At 42.0% G+C, this 19,709-nt stretch overlaps 1 protein-coding gene across 1 annotated transcript; it reads right to left on the reverse strand.

The window, feature by feature from the left end:
* Nucleotides 1-1,471: 1,471 nt before the first annotated feature.
* Nucleotides 1,472-2,811, reverse strand: LOC104230812 (glu S.griseus protease inhibitor-like). The gene is made up of 2 exons (XM_009783701.2): nucleotides 2,757-2,811; nucleotides 1,472-1,793 (listed from the first exon to the last, which is right to left on the reverse strand). The coding sequence occupies exons 1-2, from the start codon at nucleotides 2,767-2,769 to the stop codon at nucleotides 1,600-1,602; spliced, it is 207 nt and encodes a 68-aa protein (XP_009782003.1). The 5' UTR covers nucleotides 2,770-2,811; the 3' UTR covers nucleotides 1,472-1,599.
* Between the last annotated feature and the right edge of the window lie 16,898 nt (nucleotides 2,812-19,709).

Consider the following 19,709-nt stretch of genomic DNA (forward strand, 5'->3'; position numbering starts at 1 on the left):
AAAATTTCGGAATCCGGCCACGTGGGCCCGAGGGCAATTTTGTCAACTTTTCGAGCAGAATTGGGAATTCATATAAATTGAATTGTTATAAGTATTAGGGTATATTTTTATTGGTTTGCCCATTATTTGGCTAGTTTTGGAGCGTTGTGCATCGGTTTGAATCACCGGAAAGGCTTGGAGGTCGGTTATGGAACTTTGAAGCGAGGTAAGTCTCTTTTCTAACCTTGTAAGAGGGAATTGTCCCCATGGGTAAAATAATTGGTTATGTGCTTCTATTTGTGGGGGCTACGTATGCACGAGGTGACGAGAGTCCATGCGTAGCTACTATTATTGTTTAAGTTCGGGTAGTCTAAGACCCAAAAGCATGCTATACTTGAAATATTTGTAACCTTATTAACAATGTAAATTGCTTGAACCACATCGAATTAGTAAATGAATTTTCTAAAAGGTTGACCTTATCTTCTTAACTATTAAAGGAGAAATTTCCATTTCGTTGGATAATTGTTTCCTAATGACTTTTTGATTAACTGTCTGTGTGTTTATTTTTGAAACGGCCCGAACGCCTCGGCAGATTAAATAGATGTATCTATGGTTTGCGTCATTCGACCCTCTAACAGTGCACAATTTAAATATTTGTTGGATCAGGTCGTACGACCTCTGCATGATTTGCGCATGCTTGTGATGCTTGCTTGAGATTTACAAAATTGATGTTGCCTCCCTGGTCGGAGATAAATTGATAAACATGATGAAATAAATATCTTTGGACATCTATTATTATTAAAAAGGGATTGTTTACCTGCTTCTAGTTTACATTTGCCCTACAAAATCCACGATTTCTTGCATTAGTAAAATATTCTTATTGTATTATCGACCTCTCGTCACTACTTCTTCGAGGTTAGACGGGATACTTACTAGGTACACGTTGTTTTTGTATTCATACGACATTTGTTGTGTATTTTTGTTGCACAGGCACATGTAAGTCTGGTGGCCTAGTTGGGCGCAGCGGTATGGTTGATGCAGAGACTTAGGTGAGCTGCATCTCTAGAGACGACCCGCAGCCAGCAGAGTCTCCTTCAGAGTATTGTACTATATTTTCTTTTCTATCCAAATTGTATCCCGGACAGTTGTTGTATTACATTATTTTCTAGAAACTGCTCATGCACTTGTGACACCGGGTTCTGGGGTTATTTTGGGGTATTCTGTATTAACTTCTAAACATTATTTTAATTATTCTGTAAAGATGACCTTTTATTAATTAAGGTGAAGGAAAATCATAGTTTTCAAAATTATTAAAATGAGAATTAAATTAAGTATTTATGGTTGGCTTGCCTGACAATGATGTCCGGTGCCATCACGACCGTTAGTGGATTTCGGATCATAACAATTATAGACCGGAGAAAATAATTGACAATAGCAACAGAATGAATCACGATCCAGTCCAGATATAATTACTTTATTAAGCCGCTCTTATTCATACTAAACTCTAGTTTAGATAGAGATTTATCAAACTCTTATTGGGGCTAATTGTACTAGTACAAATCACATTTTTAAGACAAATATACGAATGCTTGATTCATCAGAGCCATCGAGGAATGTCGTCTAACCAATGACAGGAACTTGTACAACACTGTTGTCTCTGTCAACAAAAACACGGACTCGGTCACAACGAAAATCAGTGGTACCAGGTGATCCCACAAGAGCAACATTAGCTGTGACCAAAGGGTTTTCCCTCTCAATTGTTTCTTTTGCAGTCTGGCCGTTCTCCCCAACTAGTTCCGGCCATGCATCCTTTCCTGTATAATTAATTAATAATAAAGGAGATTTTATATAGCTATACTGCTTTTAAAACTAATTTACCCTAAATATTGAAGTATTAACTTAATTACAAGTTAATAGACAATTTATCATTTATATAAAAAATAATGCATTAGACTCCAATTTTAACCATTTTATCTCCCTGTTCTTCCTTCCCCATTTCATTCTCTTCTTCCCTCCTTAATATTCTCATTTTGATGTTCAGAGAAAGGAAGACGTTTGGATATATTAAGCTACCCTTTGAACTTGCTCATCTTGATTTCCTACATACTCAATTAAAATTAATTTTCGAAATACTCAATTACTGAAAAATATCGGACGCATTGCTCACCCGCATAAGATTTGAAGTTTCTCATCACCATCTCTTTAATGAATAGTCATTAGCAGTCATTAAAAAGTTTTGAAGTTTTGAATTGAAAAATTGAATTTTGCAAATTGGTATTTGTTTGGATTAGGTATTGTTGAAAATGATTAAAAATATTCTTTGGAGTTTATATCTCAATTTTGAGAGAATTTGGTGAAGATTCGAGGTGATTTTAGTTAAAATTCATATTGAAACTCGAAAAAGAATATATAAACAAATTGTATATATTTTATATGTCGGGTATAGAAATGGCCAAACGACATGGAGTACAAAATATATACAACTAACATAATTGTATACAAGTTGTATGTAAATTATAGTTTTTGACAGGATTCGGTAGGAAAAAACTGTATTTTAATTTATAAATAAATTATAGATTTTGACAGGATTTATATATATTTTATTAAAAAATTTAGTTAATTTCTGTAAATAGGAAAATATAGATAAACCGGACATGCCATTTTTCAATAAATTATACTATCAAACACTATAGTGCATGTGAAGTACTTATGAACTCTATTTCTTTTCATTAAAAAATAATTATGTTATTCAGATACGGTGAGCTTAGTGAAATTACCTGGACATGCCATTTTGTGTTGTGTATTGCTTTTTGTAGATGTGAAATCTTCTTTTTCTTCGGCACTTGATTATGGTATGACCATAATGGATATTTATAGTAATGGATTCCAAGTTCCTTTGAGCCTTTTTCTTTCCTTTTTTGTGAAAATTTTAAAGGGCATTGCTTGTGCAACAGAAACTCTGACTTTTAACCCAAAATTACTTCTTTTTCTTTTTCGTTTTCGTTTTCGTTTTTTTTCTCCGCAAAAATTTTGACTTTTAGTTATGGTAGGACTTTTCATTGTTCATAAACTGGAAGTTTTTGATATCTTTATGAGGGACGAAAAGAAAAAAGAAATATTATGCAGTCCACTATCTTAACATATATGCCACATATGCTAGTCGGCGTTAAAACAAGAGGGGTAGCTGAAAGGAAAGGAAGTAAGATGTAGCGTAGAGATGACACTATAGCTAGAATGAATACATGGCTGTCACGAAAACGATATTTTTAATTTTCATTCATAGTAATATTAATGGAGTCGTAATTTTAGTAGTTTGACGCCTTGAGAAAGCAGCTTGTTTTGGTAAATAATACTGTCCCTCATGAAATATACTCAGCTACAGATACATACCCATTATAGTTTAAAATCATGACTTAATCCCTCTGAATACTGAAGATTATGTACAAGTATTTGTTTGAATAAGTATTTATTTTACTAGAAGTCTTGGAATATGAATTCGGTGCAAATCCTAATCGAATGCCAAAGCAATACCGAACCGGATGCAAACCCAAAAAAAAAAAAAAGTAGTTACGATCAGTCTGCCTAATTGTGATCTGAATGGGGATCGCAGTCTTTGACCCAACCATGCATTCGTATATTGCAACTATGAAGCACGTACGACTACTTGAACTTCCTAGTCGTGTTTGACAACGAGAACTTTCTGGTCGCTTTTTTTTTTTTTTTTAATGAAAGTTAACGTTACTGATAATGTTAAGGCTCAAATGAAAGCTTTTGGATACAAAGTTTCTTTGAAATAACGGAATTATTTAATTATTCCCCTTATGCAGTAATTGATTTGCCAATTCATTTAGGATGTTTGTTGGAGTAATTATAGCCAGTTGATGAGCTTAAAGTTACTTAATAGTTATACTCACTTTGCTGTCTTTGATTTGGTTGATTCGATAGAGATTTGGTCTTATTTGGGTCTAATATGTTATCTTTCAATGCAAGCGACGCAGAGGGAATCAATAGACGAATAGTGCACTTAGTGGGAGGAAAACAAGTTGAGCGAGAGGTAATCCCAGTTGCGCGGTCGCGCACGAGCGACCCCCAGCATGCATTTGAGCGCGCAAGTGTTACAGAACTCTGCCAGAGGTGCGCGGCCATACCCCCAGGTGCGCGGCCGCACACATCCGTCTCCGGGAATTCGACTTAAGCCTAATTTTGTAATTTTGGAGGCAGCCTGTTGATATATATATTTGTGTGTGTGTGTGTATGAAGTTCAGCTCGTCCCAAAACAAGGTATCTCGGATTTTGGAGCAACTTTTGGAGAGAAAAAGACGAAAATAATTGAGATTCTGGATATTTCAATTCATTCAATACACAAGTTTGTTTGATTGTGGCAATTGTAATGTTTTCTGGTTCTCCTAATACTCTTGTGATGAACAACTCTATGGAGTAATCTTTCTTAGGGTTATTGACGGATAGTGTGATTTGACTATTATTCTGGGTTTGCTTCATGTTAGTTGTCTGAATTCGTTGAATTAGTTACTAATTTAATTGCAAGATTAATTGTGGTTTTAATTTAATCAGAAGAGAAATGTTGCTACAATTCGTATTGTGTTATCTTGTTTGGGTTGATTTCACGATTCTCATAGGTAATTGAAAGAGTTTGTAGAGTTATCAATTGACTCAATCAAGAAGAATAGTTGAGAGACGTTCTTTGTAAGATCATTCATTCAAAATATTCTTGTATAGTTTCTCAGCACATATCAATAGGTTGTTTAGTGAACTCTAATTCATTCGAAAGAAGAATTTGAATTCTTAAGATAGCCTAATCATCTATTTAAATCGAAAGAGTCAATAGAAGTTAAGAGTGAACATAACATAGGGTTACCCATAATAATAGTTGATCACATATTTTGTCAAAGCCCTTATTTCTCACCTTGATATTCAATTGTTGCTACTTAATCAATCTATTTCCATTATTCGTTCACAATCAATAATCTTAGTCTTTATTCTTAGTTCAGTAATAACTCAAACTCAAAGGTTTATTTTCCTAAATAGTATTAAACTGAAGCTTTATTCGAACATTATTTAAACAAATCCCTGTGGAAACGATTTAATATTATACTATCTTTGACTAGCGAGCCTAAGTTTATGTGATGACCCAAAAGGTCATCACTTGTTTTAGAAATGAATTCTGTGTTCCGAGGCCTTAAAAACATCTTTCAGTATCATCTCGAATTGTGTGCGCAGTCCGGGCGTGTAGCCAGAAAGCCAATATGTGAAAATTTGTGAAAATGATGAATTTTGTCTTTAAAATGAATTTAAGTTGACTTCGGCAATATTTTGGGTAAACGGACCCGGACCTGTGATTTAACGGTCCCGGAGGGTCCGTAGGAAAATATGGGACTTGGGCGTATGCCTGGAATCGAATTCCGAGGTCCCAAGCCCGAGAAATAAATTTATAAAGAAAATTATTTTCTGGAATATTTATGAGTTTTTGAAAGTGAAATGTGTTTAAAGTTTGGTGGTATCGGACCCGTATTTTGGTTCCGGAGCCCGGAGCAGGTCTTATATGTGATTTAAGATGAGTCTGTGAAATTTAGTAAGAAACGGACCTGAAACAATGTGAATCGGATCATATTTGAGAAAATTGGAAAATATTTGATGTTCTAAAGAAATTTCATGATTTTGATGCTAAATTCATAGTTGTTGATGTTCTTTTGATGATTTGAATGCACGAGCAAGTCCGTATGATGTTTTTAGGTTGGTGTGCATGTTCGATTTGGAGCCCCGAGGGCTCGGGTGAGTTTTGGATAGGCCACGGGGTGGATTTTTGGACTTGGGAAATTTCAGGTTCCAGCTGCTCTATTGCAGGCCTGCAGGCTTCGCATTTGCGAAGCCTGGCTCGCAAATGCGAAGGCTATGTCGCAAATACGAAGGCTATGTCGCAAATGCGAAAATAGCGCAGGCCAGCCTACCTCGCAAATGCGAGGAATTTATCGCAAATGTGATGTTTCCCCTTTTGGTCAGTCGTCGCAAATGCGACATATTGTTTGCAAAAGCGACTTCGCAAATGTGAAGGTCGCTTCGCAAATGCGAGCTTAGCAGAAGTCTGGGTTAACAATTGCGAACCTTGGTCGCAATTGTGACATCTGTGACCTGCAATTTTATAACTTAGTCAAAAATCTTCCATATTTCACATCTTCTCAAAACATAAACTCTCTTGGGCGATTTTCCAAAGAAAACTTCTTCTCCAAATCAATTGTAAGTTGTTTCTAACTAGTTTTCTTTAATCTTTAACATCTTTTCACATGATTGCAACTCAAAATCAATGATTTTCTTGGGGGAAATTGGGTGTTTTGTGTAGAACCTAGGTTTTTAAAAAATCGGGAATTTGGACTTCGATTTGAGGTCCGAATTCATAACAAATTATATATTTGGGTTCGTGGGGGAATAGATAATCGGATTTTGGTTCAAACCCCGGGTTTTGACCATGTGGGCCCGGGGGAGATTTTTGACTGCACCAAGCCCAATATGAGATGCATCATAATAAACTGTATAAGGCCCTGAACCTGTGGGCAAAACCAAGACCGGTGCCGTAGTCAGAGCTGTCTTGAGCTTCTGAAAGCTCGTCTCACACTCGTCTGACCATCTGAACTGGGCACCCTTCTGGGTCAACCTGGTCATCGAGGCTGCGATAGACGAGAACCCCTCCACGAACCGACTATAGTAGCCTGCCAATCCCAAGAAACTCCGAATCTCTGTAGCTGATGCTGGTCTAGGCCAATTCTTGACTACCTCAATCTTCTTCGGATCAACCTGAATACCCTCTGCTGATACAACATGAACCAGAAATGCAACTAAACTCAACCAGAACTCACACTTCGAGAACTTAGCATATAACTGGCTATCCCTCAAGGTCTGAAGAACCACTCTAAGATGTTGCTTGTGCCCCTCCCGTCTGCGGGAATATATCAAAATATCATCAATGAAGACTATCACGAACGAGTCCAGATAAGGCCTGAACACTCGGTTCATCAAATCCATAAAAGTTGTTGGGGCATTGGTCAACCCAAATGACATGACCAAGAACTCATAATGCCCGTACCGAGTGTGGAAAGCTGTCTTAGGGACATTGGATGTCCTAATCCTCAACTGATGATAGCCAGATCTCAAATCAATCTTTGAGAACACCTTGGCACCCTGAAGCTGATCAAACAAATCATCGATTCTCGGCAATGAATACTTATTCTTGATTGTAACCTTGTTTAGTTGCCGATAATCAACACACATTCTCATAGATCCATCCTTCTTCTTAACAAACAACATCGGCGCATCCCAAGGCGAAACACTGGGTCTAATGAAACCCTTCTCAAGCAAGTCTTGCAACTGTTCGTTCAACTCTTTCAACTCCAGTGGAGCCATACGAAGCGAAATCAATGCAAAAGTCAATATCCCTGTCGGGTGGCATACCTGGCAGGTTTGAAGGGAAAACATCAGGAAACTCTCGAACAACGGGTACAAAATCAATAGAAGGGACCTCAGCATTAGAATCACGAACATATGCCACATAGGCCAAACACCCTTTCTCGACCATACACCGAGCCTTCACATATGAGATAACACTGCGAGTAGAATGACCAGGAGTCTCTCTCCACTCTAAACAAGAAAAATCCGGTAAGGCTAAGGTCACAGTCTTGGCATGACAGTCCAAGATAGTGTGGTAAGGTGATAACCAGTCCATCCCCAATATAATATTGAAATCGACCATATCTAGAAGCAACAAATCCACACTAGTCTCAAGACCCCCAATCACCACCATACAAGAACAATGGACTCGATCTACCATAATAGAGTCACCCACCAGTGTAGACACATAAACAGGAATACTCAATGAATCACTAGGCATGACAAGATACGGTGCAAAATAAGATGACACATACGAGTAGGTAGACCCTGGATCAAATAACACTGAAGCATCTCTATCACAAACCAGAATAGTACCTATAATGACTGCATCTGAAGCCTCAGCCTCAGGCCTGGCTGGAAGGGCGTAACATTAGGGCTGGGCCCCACCACCCTGAACTACATCTCTGGGATGACCTACAGCTGGATGGCCTCCACCTATGGTGGCTTGAGCTCCACCTCTAGTACCTCTACCTCCACCTCTAGCACCTTTGCCCCCACCTCTAGCTGGTTGGGCGGGCTGTGACACACCTAGTGCCTGTACCATAGCACGAGAACCCTGATGCTGGAAGCTACTCGGTGCTCAAGGGAAAAACCTGGCAATGTGAACCGGATCACCACACGTGCAACAAGCCCTCGGCTGTTGAGACTACTGGCCCTGACGACCTGAATGACCACCCCAAAAAATCTGAAGTGGCGGTGGACTGATAGGAGCAGGTGGTGCACTGTAGGACTGTTGATCGGGATACTGCATCTGGGGACCACGACCACCTAGAGTACCGTGAGAAACCTGGAGCGCTGACTAAAAGAGCCTAGGAGGATGGCCTCTACCATACGAATCTCGACCTCCGAATGAGGTACCACTGAATAGGCCTGAATGACGGGGCCTCTTGTCTGACCCATGACCGCCTCCTTGTGACAGAACCATCTCAACTCTACGGGCCATATTGGTCGCCTTCTAAAAAGTAATCTCACTCCCAGCCTCTCTAGCCATCTGAAGACGAATCGGTTGAATAAGACCGTCAATAAACCTCCTCACCCTCTCTCTCTCTCTCGATAGGGAGTATGATGAGAGCATGGCGAGCTAAGTCGATGAACCTGGTCTCATACTGGGTAACAGTCATGGAACCCTGCTGGAGGCACTCAAACTGCCTCCGATAGGCCTCTCTCTGAGTAACGGGGAGAAACTTCTCCAGGAATAACACTGTAAACTGCTCCCAAGTCAAGGCTGGCGATCCGGCTGGTTTCGCTAAGCAATAATCCCTCTACCAAGTCTTGGCGGATCTAGACAAGCGAAATAGCAAAATCAACCCCATTGGTCTCAACAATGCCCATGTTCCTGAAAACCTCATGGCAGCTGTCTAGATAATCCTAGGGCTCCTCAGTAGATGCACCGCGGAAAGTAGAAGTGAAGAGTTTGGTGAACCTATCCAGTCTCCACAAAGCATCGGCGAACATAGCCGCTCCATCACCAGTCTGAGCTACCACACCCGGCTGTACTACTCAAACTGGCTGAACCGCTAGAGTCTGAATCTGAGGAGCTACCTGCTCCGGAGTGCGAGTAGCAGGAGTTTGGGCCCCTCCTCCAGCCTAAGAGACGGTTGGTGCTATAGGAAGCAAGTCTACTCGGGTGACACTCTCCATGAGGCCCACTAGTCAGACCAAGGCATCCTGAAGAACTGGGGTAGCACTAAAACCCTCTGGGACCTGTGCTAGGCCCATCGTAACTGTTGGAGCCGGAACCTCCCCATCAAAATCAACCTGAGGCTCCATCACTGGGGCTGCTGCTCGGGGCTTAGATCTTCCACTACCTTGGCCTCTAGCATAGCCTCGGCCTCGGCCTCGCCCTCTGCCCCTCGTGGGAGCAGCTGTTGGGGGCTCGGGCTACTGAGCGGAGGATGAGGAAGAGCGTGTTCTCGCCATCTGCGAAAGAATAGAGTAGAAGTTCAATTAGCATTGAGAAACAAAACCGCACGACGAGAAAGAACAATGTGAAGTTTTTCCTAACTCTGTATCCTCTGGGGGATAAATACAGACGTCTCTGTACCGATCCCTCACACTCTACTAAGCTTGTCTGTGAACTGTGAGACCTATGTAGCCTACATCTCTAATACTGACTTGTCATGACCTGGATTTCCCGCCCTCGGGAGTCGTGATAGCGCCTACTAATGGGATCTAGGCAAGCCAAACCTTAACTACTTGCTACATTTCATTTTTGCTTCTTTTTAACAAACACAAGTCGATAATATGATAAAAGCGAAATTTTAAATAAATAAGTGGAAGTCAACAATTATATATCTTAAGACTACGTCTATTACAACCTTTAAAACCTCCAATACCCAAAACCTGGTGTCACAGTGTCACTGACTGTCTAAGAGTTACTACACACAAGGTCTGAAGAAATAAAATACATTATTTCTGAACAAAAGAAAATGAAACAGGAAATAGAGTTAGAGGGAGACGCCCGGGCCTGCGGACGCCTGCAGGTTTACCTTGGGTCTCCGGTTGGAATGAAGGAAGCACTCCAACTACTGTCCGAAAGCTGCTCCTGGATCTGCACACAGTGCAGAGTGTAGTATCAGCACAACCGACCCCATGTGCTGGTAAGTGTCTAGCCTAACCTCAGCGAAGTAGTGACGAGGCTAGGACCAGACTACCAAATAAACATGTGCAGTTCAAATGTATACACAACAGAAAAGAAAGGGCAAGGGAATAAACAAAATAATAATAGAGATCCCAGCAAGGGAACAACAGTTAAACAATTAAATCCCTGCAAGGGAACAACAGTTAAACAATTAAATCTCGGCAAGGAAACAACATCAATAATCTCAACATCTCGGCAAGGGAGATAATCAACAAAGCAACAATATCCCGGCAAGGGAACAATTTAATAACTCTTTCTCTTTCTTTCACTTTTATTTCATAACTCACTTTACCACTTGAGCCAATGCTCTAAAGGGTTCAATCATCTCATATACTTTCACAATTCATAATTTAACTTGAGCCAATACTCCAAAGGGTTCAAGCATCTCATGTACTTTCACAGTTCATAATATAACTTGAACCAATGATCCTCGATGTTCAAGGTTACAGTTCCTTCCACAAATTTTTCACAAAAGTTAGAAATCATCACCAAGGCATGAAAGATACAACGAAATCAAGATCTTCAAAATTTAAAGACCCACGGTCATGCTAGACTCCAACGTATAGATACTCGTCACCATGCCTATACCTCGTACTCAACAATTATCATGTAGCAAATAAGACTCAACTCCTAATACCTCAAGCTAAGGTTAGACCAAACACTTACTTCAATACCTCGAATACAACTCAAGTTTCAATTATAGCTTTACCCCTTGATTCCACCGCCAATTCGCTTGTATCTAGACACAATTTACATAATTACATCAATAAACGCTAAATGAATCAATTTGAATGCATGAAAATGAGTTTTTCTAAAGTTTTACCCAAAAAGTCAAAATCGCCCCCGGGCCCACGTGGTCAAAACATGAGGTTCAAACCAAAACCCGATTACCCATTCCCCCACGAATTCAAATATATAATTTGTTTTGAAAATGGACCTCAAATCGAGGTTCAATTCCCCAATTTTTGAAAAACCTAGGTTCTACCCAAAACACTCAATTCCCCCATGAAAATGGTTGATTTGAAGTTGAAATCATGTTAAAAGATGTTAATGATAGGAGAAAACTAGTTAAAAATGACTTACAATTGATTTGGAGAAGGTTGTTTGAAAAATCGCCTCTTATGTTTTTGGGGTTTTGAAAAGTGAAAAATAACTGAAAAGTCCGTTTAAATATACTCCTCTCAGACCCTCTCCACGGGCCGCATAAAAAGGACTGCGACCGCAGAGCTCCACCGCGGACCGCAAGAAATCGAATGCGGCCGCGAAGGCTTGGCCTTGCTCACCGCGGACCGCTCAAATCCCACCGCGGTCGAGAAGTCCGCACTACGGCCGTGAAGCTTCCACCGCGGACCGCGAGACCTGGCTTCAGAGACCTGCAACTTCTCTGAATCTGCAACTTTTTCCTAAGTGTAAAAACATCTCAAAACTCACCCGAGCCCTCGGGGCTCTAAACCAAATGTCATACTAACTCAAAAACATCATATGGACCTACTCATGCGATCACATCATCAAAATAACATGTAAAGTCATGAATTAAACCTCAAAACTCAACATTTTCATCAAGAACTCTCAAAGTTCATAGCTCTTCAACCGGAAGTCCAACTCACGTCAAATAAACTCCATTTTCACCAAATTTAACAGTTATCTTTCAAATACTATAACAAGTTTGTACTGGACTCCGGAACCAAAATACAGGCCCAATAACAATGGTTTCAAATATTAATTTTTTCTTTATTCCTTAGATAATTCAGTAAAACAATTTCTTTCAAAAATTGATTTCTAAGGCTTGGGACATCGGGATTCATTTTCGGGCATATGCCCAAGTCCCATATTTTATTGCGGACCTCCCGGGATCTTCGGAACACGGATCCGGATCCGGATCCGTTTGCTAAGAATGTTGACCAAAGTTAACCATAATCAATGTTTTAACTCTAAAATTTCTATTTCTCATATTTTCACATAGAAGGCTTTCCAAATATAGGTCCGGACCACGCACGTAAATCAAGGTGGGGTAAAAAGGGAGGTTTTTTATTTTAGGCCTCGGAACACTGAATGCACTTGCAACACAAGTGATTACCTTTTGGGTCATCACATTCTCCACCTCGGACTCCCAGGTCGATGCCTCAGCGGGCTGACCTCTCCACTGAACATGAACAGAAGGAAAACTCTTCGATCTCAATTGACAAACCTGCCAGTCTAGAATAGCTACCGGCTCCTCCTCATAAGACAAGTCCTTGTCCAACTGGACAGTGCTGAAATCTAACACGTGGGATGGATCGCCGTGATATTTCCGAAGCATGGACACATGAAACACTGGATGCACGGCTAATAAGCTCGGCGGCAATGCAAGCCTATAAGCCACCTCTCCCACTCGATCAAGAATATCAAACGGGCCAATGAACCTAGGGATAAGCTTACCCTTCTTCCCAAATCTCATCACGCCCTTCATAGGCGACACTTGAAGTAATACCCGCTCACCTACCATGAATGCCAAATCTCAAACCTTGCGGTCGGATTAACACTTTTGCTTGGACTGAGCTATATGAAGCATATCCTGAATAATCCTGACCTTGTCCAAAGCCTCCTGAACCAGATCCGTACCCAACAATCGAGTCTCTCCTGGCTCAAACCATCAAACCGGAGATCGACACCGCCTACCATGTAAAGCCTCATAAGGAGCCATCTAGATACTCGACTGGTAGCTGTTGTTGTAGGAAAACTCTGCTAAAGGAAAAAATTGATCCCACGAGCCTCCAAAGTCAATGACACAAGCTTGGAGCATATCCTCCAAAATCTGAATAGTCCGCTCGGACTGCCCGTCCATTTGAGGATGAAATGTTGTACTCAACTCAACCTGGGTGCCCAACTCTTGCTGAACTGCTCTCCAGAAACACAAGGTAAACTGTGTACCTCGGTCCGAAATGATAGATACAGGCACACCATAAAGACGAATAATCTCCAGGATATAGGTCTCAGCTAACCTCTCGGATAAATAGGAGACTGCCACAGGAATGAAATGCGCTGACTTGGTCAGCCTATCAACAATGACCCATACTGCGTCGAACGTCCTCCGAGTCTGTGGGAGTCCAACAACGAAATCCATAGCGATCAGCTCCCACTTCCACTCGGGAAGCTCAATCCTCTGAAATAAACCACTAAGCCTCTGATGCTCGTATTTAACCTGCTGACAATTCAAACACCGAGCTACATATGCAACGATATCCTTCTTCATTCTCCTCCACCGACAATGTTGCTGCAAATATTGATACATCTTCGCGGCGCCCAGATGAATAGAGTACCGGGAGCTATGAGCCCATCCACATTAGGCACACAAACTCGACCCTGAAATCTCAAAACTCCATCATCATCTAAGGTAACCTGCTTGGCACCTCCGCGCTGCACTATGTCTCTAAGGACACACAAATGGGGGTCATCATACTGCCGATCACGGATACCCTCCAATAAAGAAGAACGAGCAACCGTGCAGGCCAATACACGGCTAGGCTCAGAAATATCCAACCTCACAAACTGATTGGCCAAAGCCTGAACATCCAAAGCAAGCAGTCTCTCACCGACCGAAATATAAGCAAGACTACCCATACTGATTGACTTCATACTCAATGCATCGGCCACCACATTGGCCTTTCCCGAGTGATATAAGATAGTGATATCATAATCCTTCAACAACTCCAACAGCCTCATCTGCCTCAAATTCAACTCATTTTGCTTGAAAAAATACTGAAGACTCTTGTGATCCGTGAACACCTCACATGCCATGCCATACAGATAATGCCTCCAAATCTTCAATGCGTGAACAATCGCTGCCAACTCCAAATCATGAATCGGATAGTTCTTCTCATGAATCTTCAACAGCCGCGAAGCATAGGCAATGACCTTGCCATCCAGCATCAACACTACACCAAGCCTAATACGAGATGCATCACAATAGACTATATAAGGCTCTGAACCTGTGGGCAAAACCAATATCGGTGCCGTAGTCAGAGCTGTCTTGAGCTTCTGAAAGCTCGCCTCACATTCATCTGACCATCTGAACTGGGCACCCTTCTGGGTCAACCTAGTCATCGAGGCTGCGATAGATGAGAACCCCTCCACGAACCAATGATAGTAGCTTGCCAATCCCAAAAAACTTCGAATCTCTGTAGCTGATACTGCTCTAGGCCAGTTCTTGACCGCCTTAATCTTCTTCGAATCAACCTGAATACTCTCTACTGATACAACATGACCCAGAAATGCAACTGAACTCAACCAGAACAAACACTTCAAGAACTTAGCATATAACTGGTTATCCTTCAAGATCTGAAGAACCACTCTAAGATGTTGCTCATGCTCCTCCCGGCTGCGGGAATATATCAAATATCATCAATGAAGACTATCACGAATGGGTCCAGATAAGGCCTGAACACTCGGTTCATCAAATCCATAAAAGCTGCTGGGCATTGGTCAACCCAAATGACATGACTAGGAACTCACAATGCCCGTACCGAGTGCAGAAAACTGTCTTAGGGACATCGGATGCCCTAATCCTTAACTGATGATAGCCAAATCTGAAATCAACTTTTGAGAATACCTTGGCACCCTGAAGCTAATCAAACAAATCATCGATTCTCGGCAATGGATACTTATTCTTAATTGTAACCTTGTTCAACTGCCGGTAATCAATACACATTCTCATCGATCCGTCCTTCTTCTTAACAAACAACATCGGTGAACCACAAGGCGAAACACTAGGTCTAATGAAACCCTTCTCAAGCAAGTCTTGCAATTGTTCCTTCAACTCTTTCAACTCCAGCGGGGCCATACGGTACGGCGGGATCGAAATGAGCTGAGTACCCGGAGCCAAATCAATACAAAAGTCAATATCCCTGTCGGGTGGCATACCCGGCAGGTCTGAAGGGAAAACCAGGAAACTCTCGAACAACGGGCACAGAATCAATAGAAGGGACCTCAGCACTAGAACCACGAACATATGCCAAATAGGTCAAACACCCCTTCTCGACCATACGCTGAACCTTCACATACGAGATAACACTGCGGGTAGAATGACCAGGAGTCCCTCTCCACTCTAAACGATGAAAATCTGGTAAAGCTAAGGTCACAGTCTTGGCATGCCAGTCCAAGATAGCGTGGTAAGGTGATAACCAGTCCATCCCCAATATAACATCGAAATCGACCATGTCTGGAAGCAACAAATCCACACGAGTCTCAAGACCCCCAATCACCACCATAAAAGAATGATGGACTCGATCTACTATAATAGAATCATACACCGGTGTAGACACATAAATTGGAATACTCAATATATCACTAGGCATGACCAGATACGGTGCAAAATAAGATGACACATATGAGTAGGTAGACACTGGATCAAATAAAACTGAAGCATTTCTATCACAAACCAGAATAGTACCTATAATGACTGCATCTGAAGCCTCAACCTCGGTCCGTGGCTGGAAAGGCGTAACATTAGGGCTGGGCCCCACCACCCTAAACTACATCTCTGGGATGACCTACAGCTGGCTGCCCTCCACCTCTGGCGGCCTGAGCTCCACCTCTAGTACCTCTACCTCCACCTCTAGCACCTTTACCCCCACCTCTAGCTGGTTGGGCGGGCTGTGGAACTCCTGGTGCCTGTACCATAGCACGACAACCCTGATGCTGAGAGCTACTCGGTGCTCGAGGGCAAAATCTGGCAATGTGACCCAGATCACCACATGTGTAACAAGCCCTCGGCTGCTGAGACTGCTGGCCCTGACGACCTGAATGACCACCCTAAAAACTTTGAAGTGGCGGTGCACTGATAGGAGCAGGTGGTGCATTGTAGGACTGTTGATCGGGATACTGCATCTGGGGACCACAACCACCTGGAGTACCGTGAGAAACCTGGAGCACTGACTGAAAGGTCCTAGTAGGATGGCCTCTACCATACGAATCCCGACCTCCGGATAAAGTACCACTAAATCATCCTGAATGATAGGGACTCTTGTCTGACCCATGACCGCCTCTCTGTGACAGAACCATCTCAACTCTACGGGCCACATTGGTCGCCTTCTGAAAACTAATCTCACTCCCAGCCTCTCTAGCCATCTGAAGATGAATCGGCTAAATAAGACCGTCAATAAACCTCTTCACCCTCTCTCTCTCGGTGGGGAGTATGATGAGAGCATGGCGAGCTAAGTCGATGAACCTAGTCTCATACTGGGTAACAGTCATGGAACCTTGCTGGAGGCGCTCAAACTGCCTCCGATAGGCCTCTCTCTAAGTAACGGGGAGAAACTTCTCCAGGAATAACACTGTAAACTGCTCCCAAGTCAAGGCTAGCGATCCGGTTGGTCTCGCTAAGCAATAATCCCTCCACCAAGTCTTGGCGGATCTAGACAAGTGAAATGTAGCAAAATCAACCCTATTGGTCTCAACAATATGCATGTTCTTGAGAACCTCGTGGCAGCTGTCTAGATAATCCTGGGGATCCTCAGTAGATGCACCGCTGAAAGTAGAAGTGAAGAGCTTGGTAAATCTATCCAGTCTCCACAAAGCATCGGCGGACATAGCCGCTCCATCACCGGTCTGAGCTACCACACCTGGCTGTACTGCTCCAACTGGCTGAACCGCTGGAGTCTGAATCTGAGGAGCTAGCTGCTCCGGAGTGCGAGTAGTAGGAGTCTGGGCCCCTCCTCCAGCCTGATAGACGGCTAGTGCTACAGGAAACAAGCCTGCTTGGGTGACACTCTCCATGAGGCCCACTAGTCATACCAAAGCGTCCTGAAGAACTGGGGTGGCAATAAACCCCTTTGGGACCTGAGCTACGCCCACCGGAACTGCTAGAACCGAAACCTCCCCATCAAAATTAACCTGAGGCTCCGTCACTAGGGCTGTTGCTCGGGACTGAGATTTGCCCCTATCTCAGCCTCTAGCACGACCTTGGTCTTGCCCTCTGCCCCTCGTGGGAGCAGCTACTAGGGGCTCGGGCTGCTGAGCGGGGTATGAGGAAGCGCGCGTTATCGCCATCTGCGAAAGAACAGAGTAGAAGTTCTATTAGCATTGAGAAACAAAACCGCACGACGAGAAATAACAATGTGAAGTTTTTCCTAACTCTGTAGCCTCTGGGGATAAATACAGACGTCTCTGTACCAATCCCTCAAACTCTACTAAGCTTGTCTGTGAACTGTGGGACCTATGTAACCTAGAGCTCTGATACCAACTTGTCACGACCCAGATTTTCCGCCCTTGGGAGTCGTGATGGTACCTACTAGTGGGAGCTAGGCAAGCCAAACCTTAACTACTTGCTACACTTTCATTTTTGCTTCTTTTTAACAAACACAAATCGATAATATGATAAAAGCGGAATTTTAAATAAATAAGCGGAAGTCAAAAATTATATATCTTAAGACTACGTCTATTACAACCTTTAAAACCTCCAATACCCAAAACCTGGAGTCACAGTGTCACAAACTGTCTAAGAGTTACTACACACAAGGTCTGAAGAAATACAATACATTGTTTCTGAACAAAAGGAAATGAAACAGTTAATAGAGTTACAGGGAGATGCCCGGGCCTGCGGACGCCTGCAGGTCTACCTTGGGTCTCTAGGTGGACTGAAGGAAGCACTCCAACTACTATCCGAAAGCTGCTCCTGGATCTTCACAAAGTGCATAGTGTAGTATCACTACAATCGACCCCATGTGCTAGTAAGTGTCTAGCCTAACCTCGGCGAAGTAATGACGAGGCTAGGACCAGACTACCAAATAAACCTGTGCAGTTCAAATGTATATACAGTAGAAAAGAAATACAGAAAATAACCAGTCAATATGGGAGGGGGAAACATGATGTGGGGGAGATAATAGTTCCGAATAAAAAGCATCAAGTAAGGAAAGAAACAACATAACTCGAATACCAACAAAGAATCAGAAATCAATAATTTGCACGGCATCACCCTTCATGCTTTTACTCTCGTCCTCTCCAAAGCAATTTTATAATAAAAGTATGCATGACATCACCCTTCTTGCTTTTACTTTCGTCCTCACCGAATTAATCACATAATGAAGATGGGCACGACACCACCCTTCGTGCTTTTACTCTCTTTCTTCACCATATAATCAATGAAAATCGGTACGAAATGGTACATCGTATTGCACGACATCACCCTTCGTGCTTTAACACTCTTCCTCACCCAAACAACAATCACAAGCAAATGGGCAAGGGAATAAACAAAATAGTAATAGAGAGCCCGGCAAGGGAACTACAATTAAACAATTAAATCCAGGCAAGGGAACAATAGTTAAAAAATTAAATCTCGGCAAGGGAACAACATCAATAATCTCAACATCCCGGCAAGGGAGATAATCAACAAAGCAACAATATGCCGGCAAGGGAACAATTTAATACCTCTTTCTCTTTCTTTCACTTTTATTTCATAACTCACTTTACCACTTGAGCCAATACTCTAAAGGGTTCAATCATCTCATATACTTTCACAATTCATAATTTAACTTGAGCCAATGCTCCCAAGGGTTCAATCATCTCATGTACTTTCACAGTTCATAAAATAACTTGAGCCAATGCTCCTCGATGTTCAAGGTTACAATTCCTTCCACAAATTTTCCACAACAGTTAGAAATCATCACCAAGGCATGAAAGATACAACAAAATCAAGATCTTCAACATTTAAAGACTCACGGTCATGCTAGAAACCAACATATAGATACTCGTCACCATGCCTATACGTCGTACTCAACAATTATCATGTAGCAAATAAAACTCAACTCCTAATACCTCAAGCTAAGGTTAGACCAAACACTTCCTCAATACCTCGAATACAACTCAAGTTTCAATTATAGCTTTACCCCTTGATTCCACCGCCAATTCGCTCGTATCTAGAGACAATTTACTTAATTACATCGATAAACACTAAATGAATCAATTTGAATGAATGAAAATGATTTTTCTAAAGTTTTACCCAAAAAGTCAAAATCGCCCCCAGGCTAACATGGTCAAAACTCGAGGTTCGAACCAAAATATGATTACCCATTCCCCCACGAACACAAATATATAATTTGTTTTGAAATTGGACCTCAAAGCAAGGTCCAATTCCCCAATTTTTGAAAAACCTAGGTTCTACCCAAAACACTCAATTCCCACATGAAAATAGTTGATTTGAAGTTGAAATCATGTTAAAAGATGTTAATGATTGGAGAAAACTAGTTAAAAATGACTTACAATTGATTTGGAGAAGAAAGGTTGTTTGAAAAATCACCTCTTATGTTTTTGGGGTTTTGAAATGTGAAAAATAACTGAAAAGTCCGTTTAAATATACTCCTCTCAGACCCTCTCCGCGGACCGCATAAAAAGGATTGCGACCGCGGAGCTCCACCGTGGACCGCAAGAAATCGAGCGC

The sequence above is a fragment of the Nicotiana sylvestris genome, chromosome 6, assembly GCF_000393655.2.
Source record: "Nicotiana sylvestris chromosome 6, ASM39365v2, whole genome shotgun sequence".
In the NCBI taxonomy this organism is placed as follows: domain Eukaryota; kingdom Viridiplantae; phylum Streptophyta; class Magnoliopsida; order Solanales; family Solanaceae; genus Nicotiana; species Nicotiana sylvestris.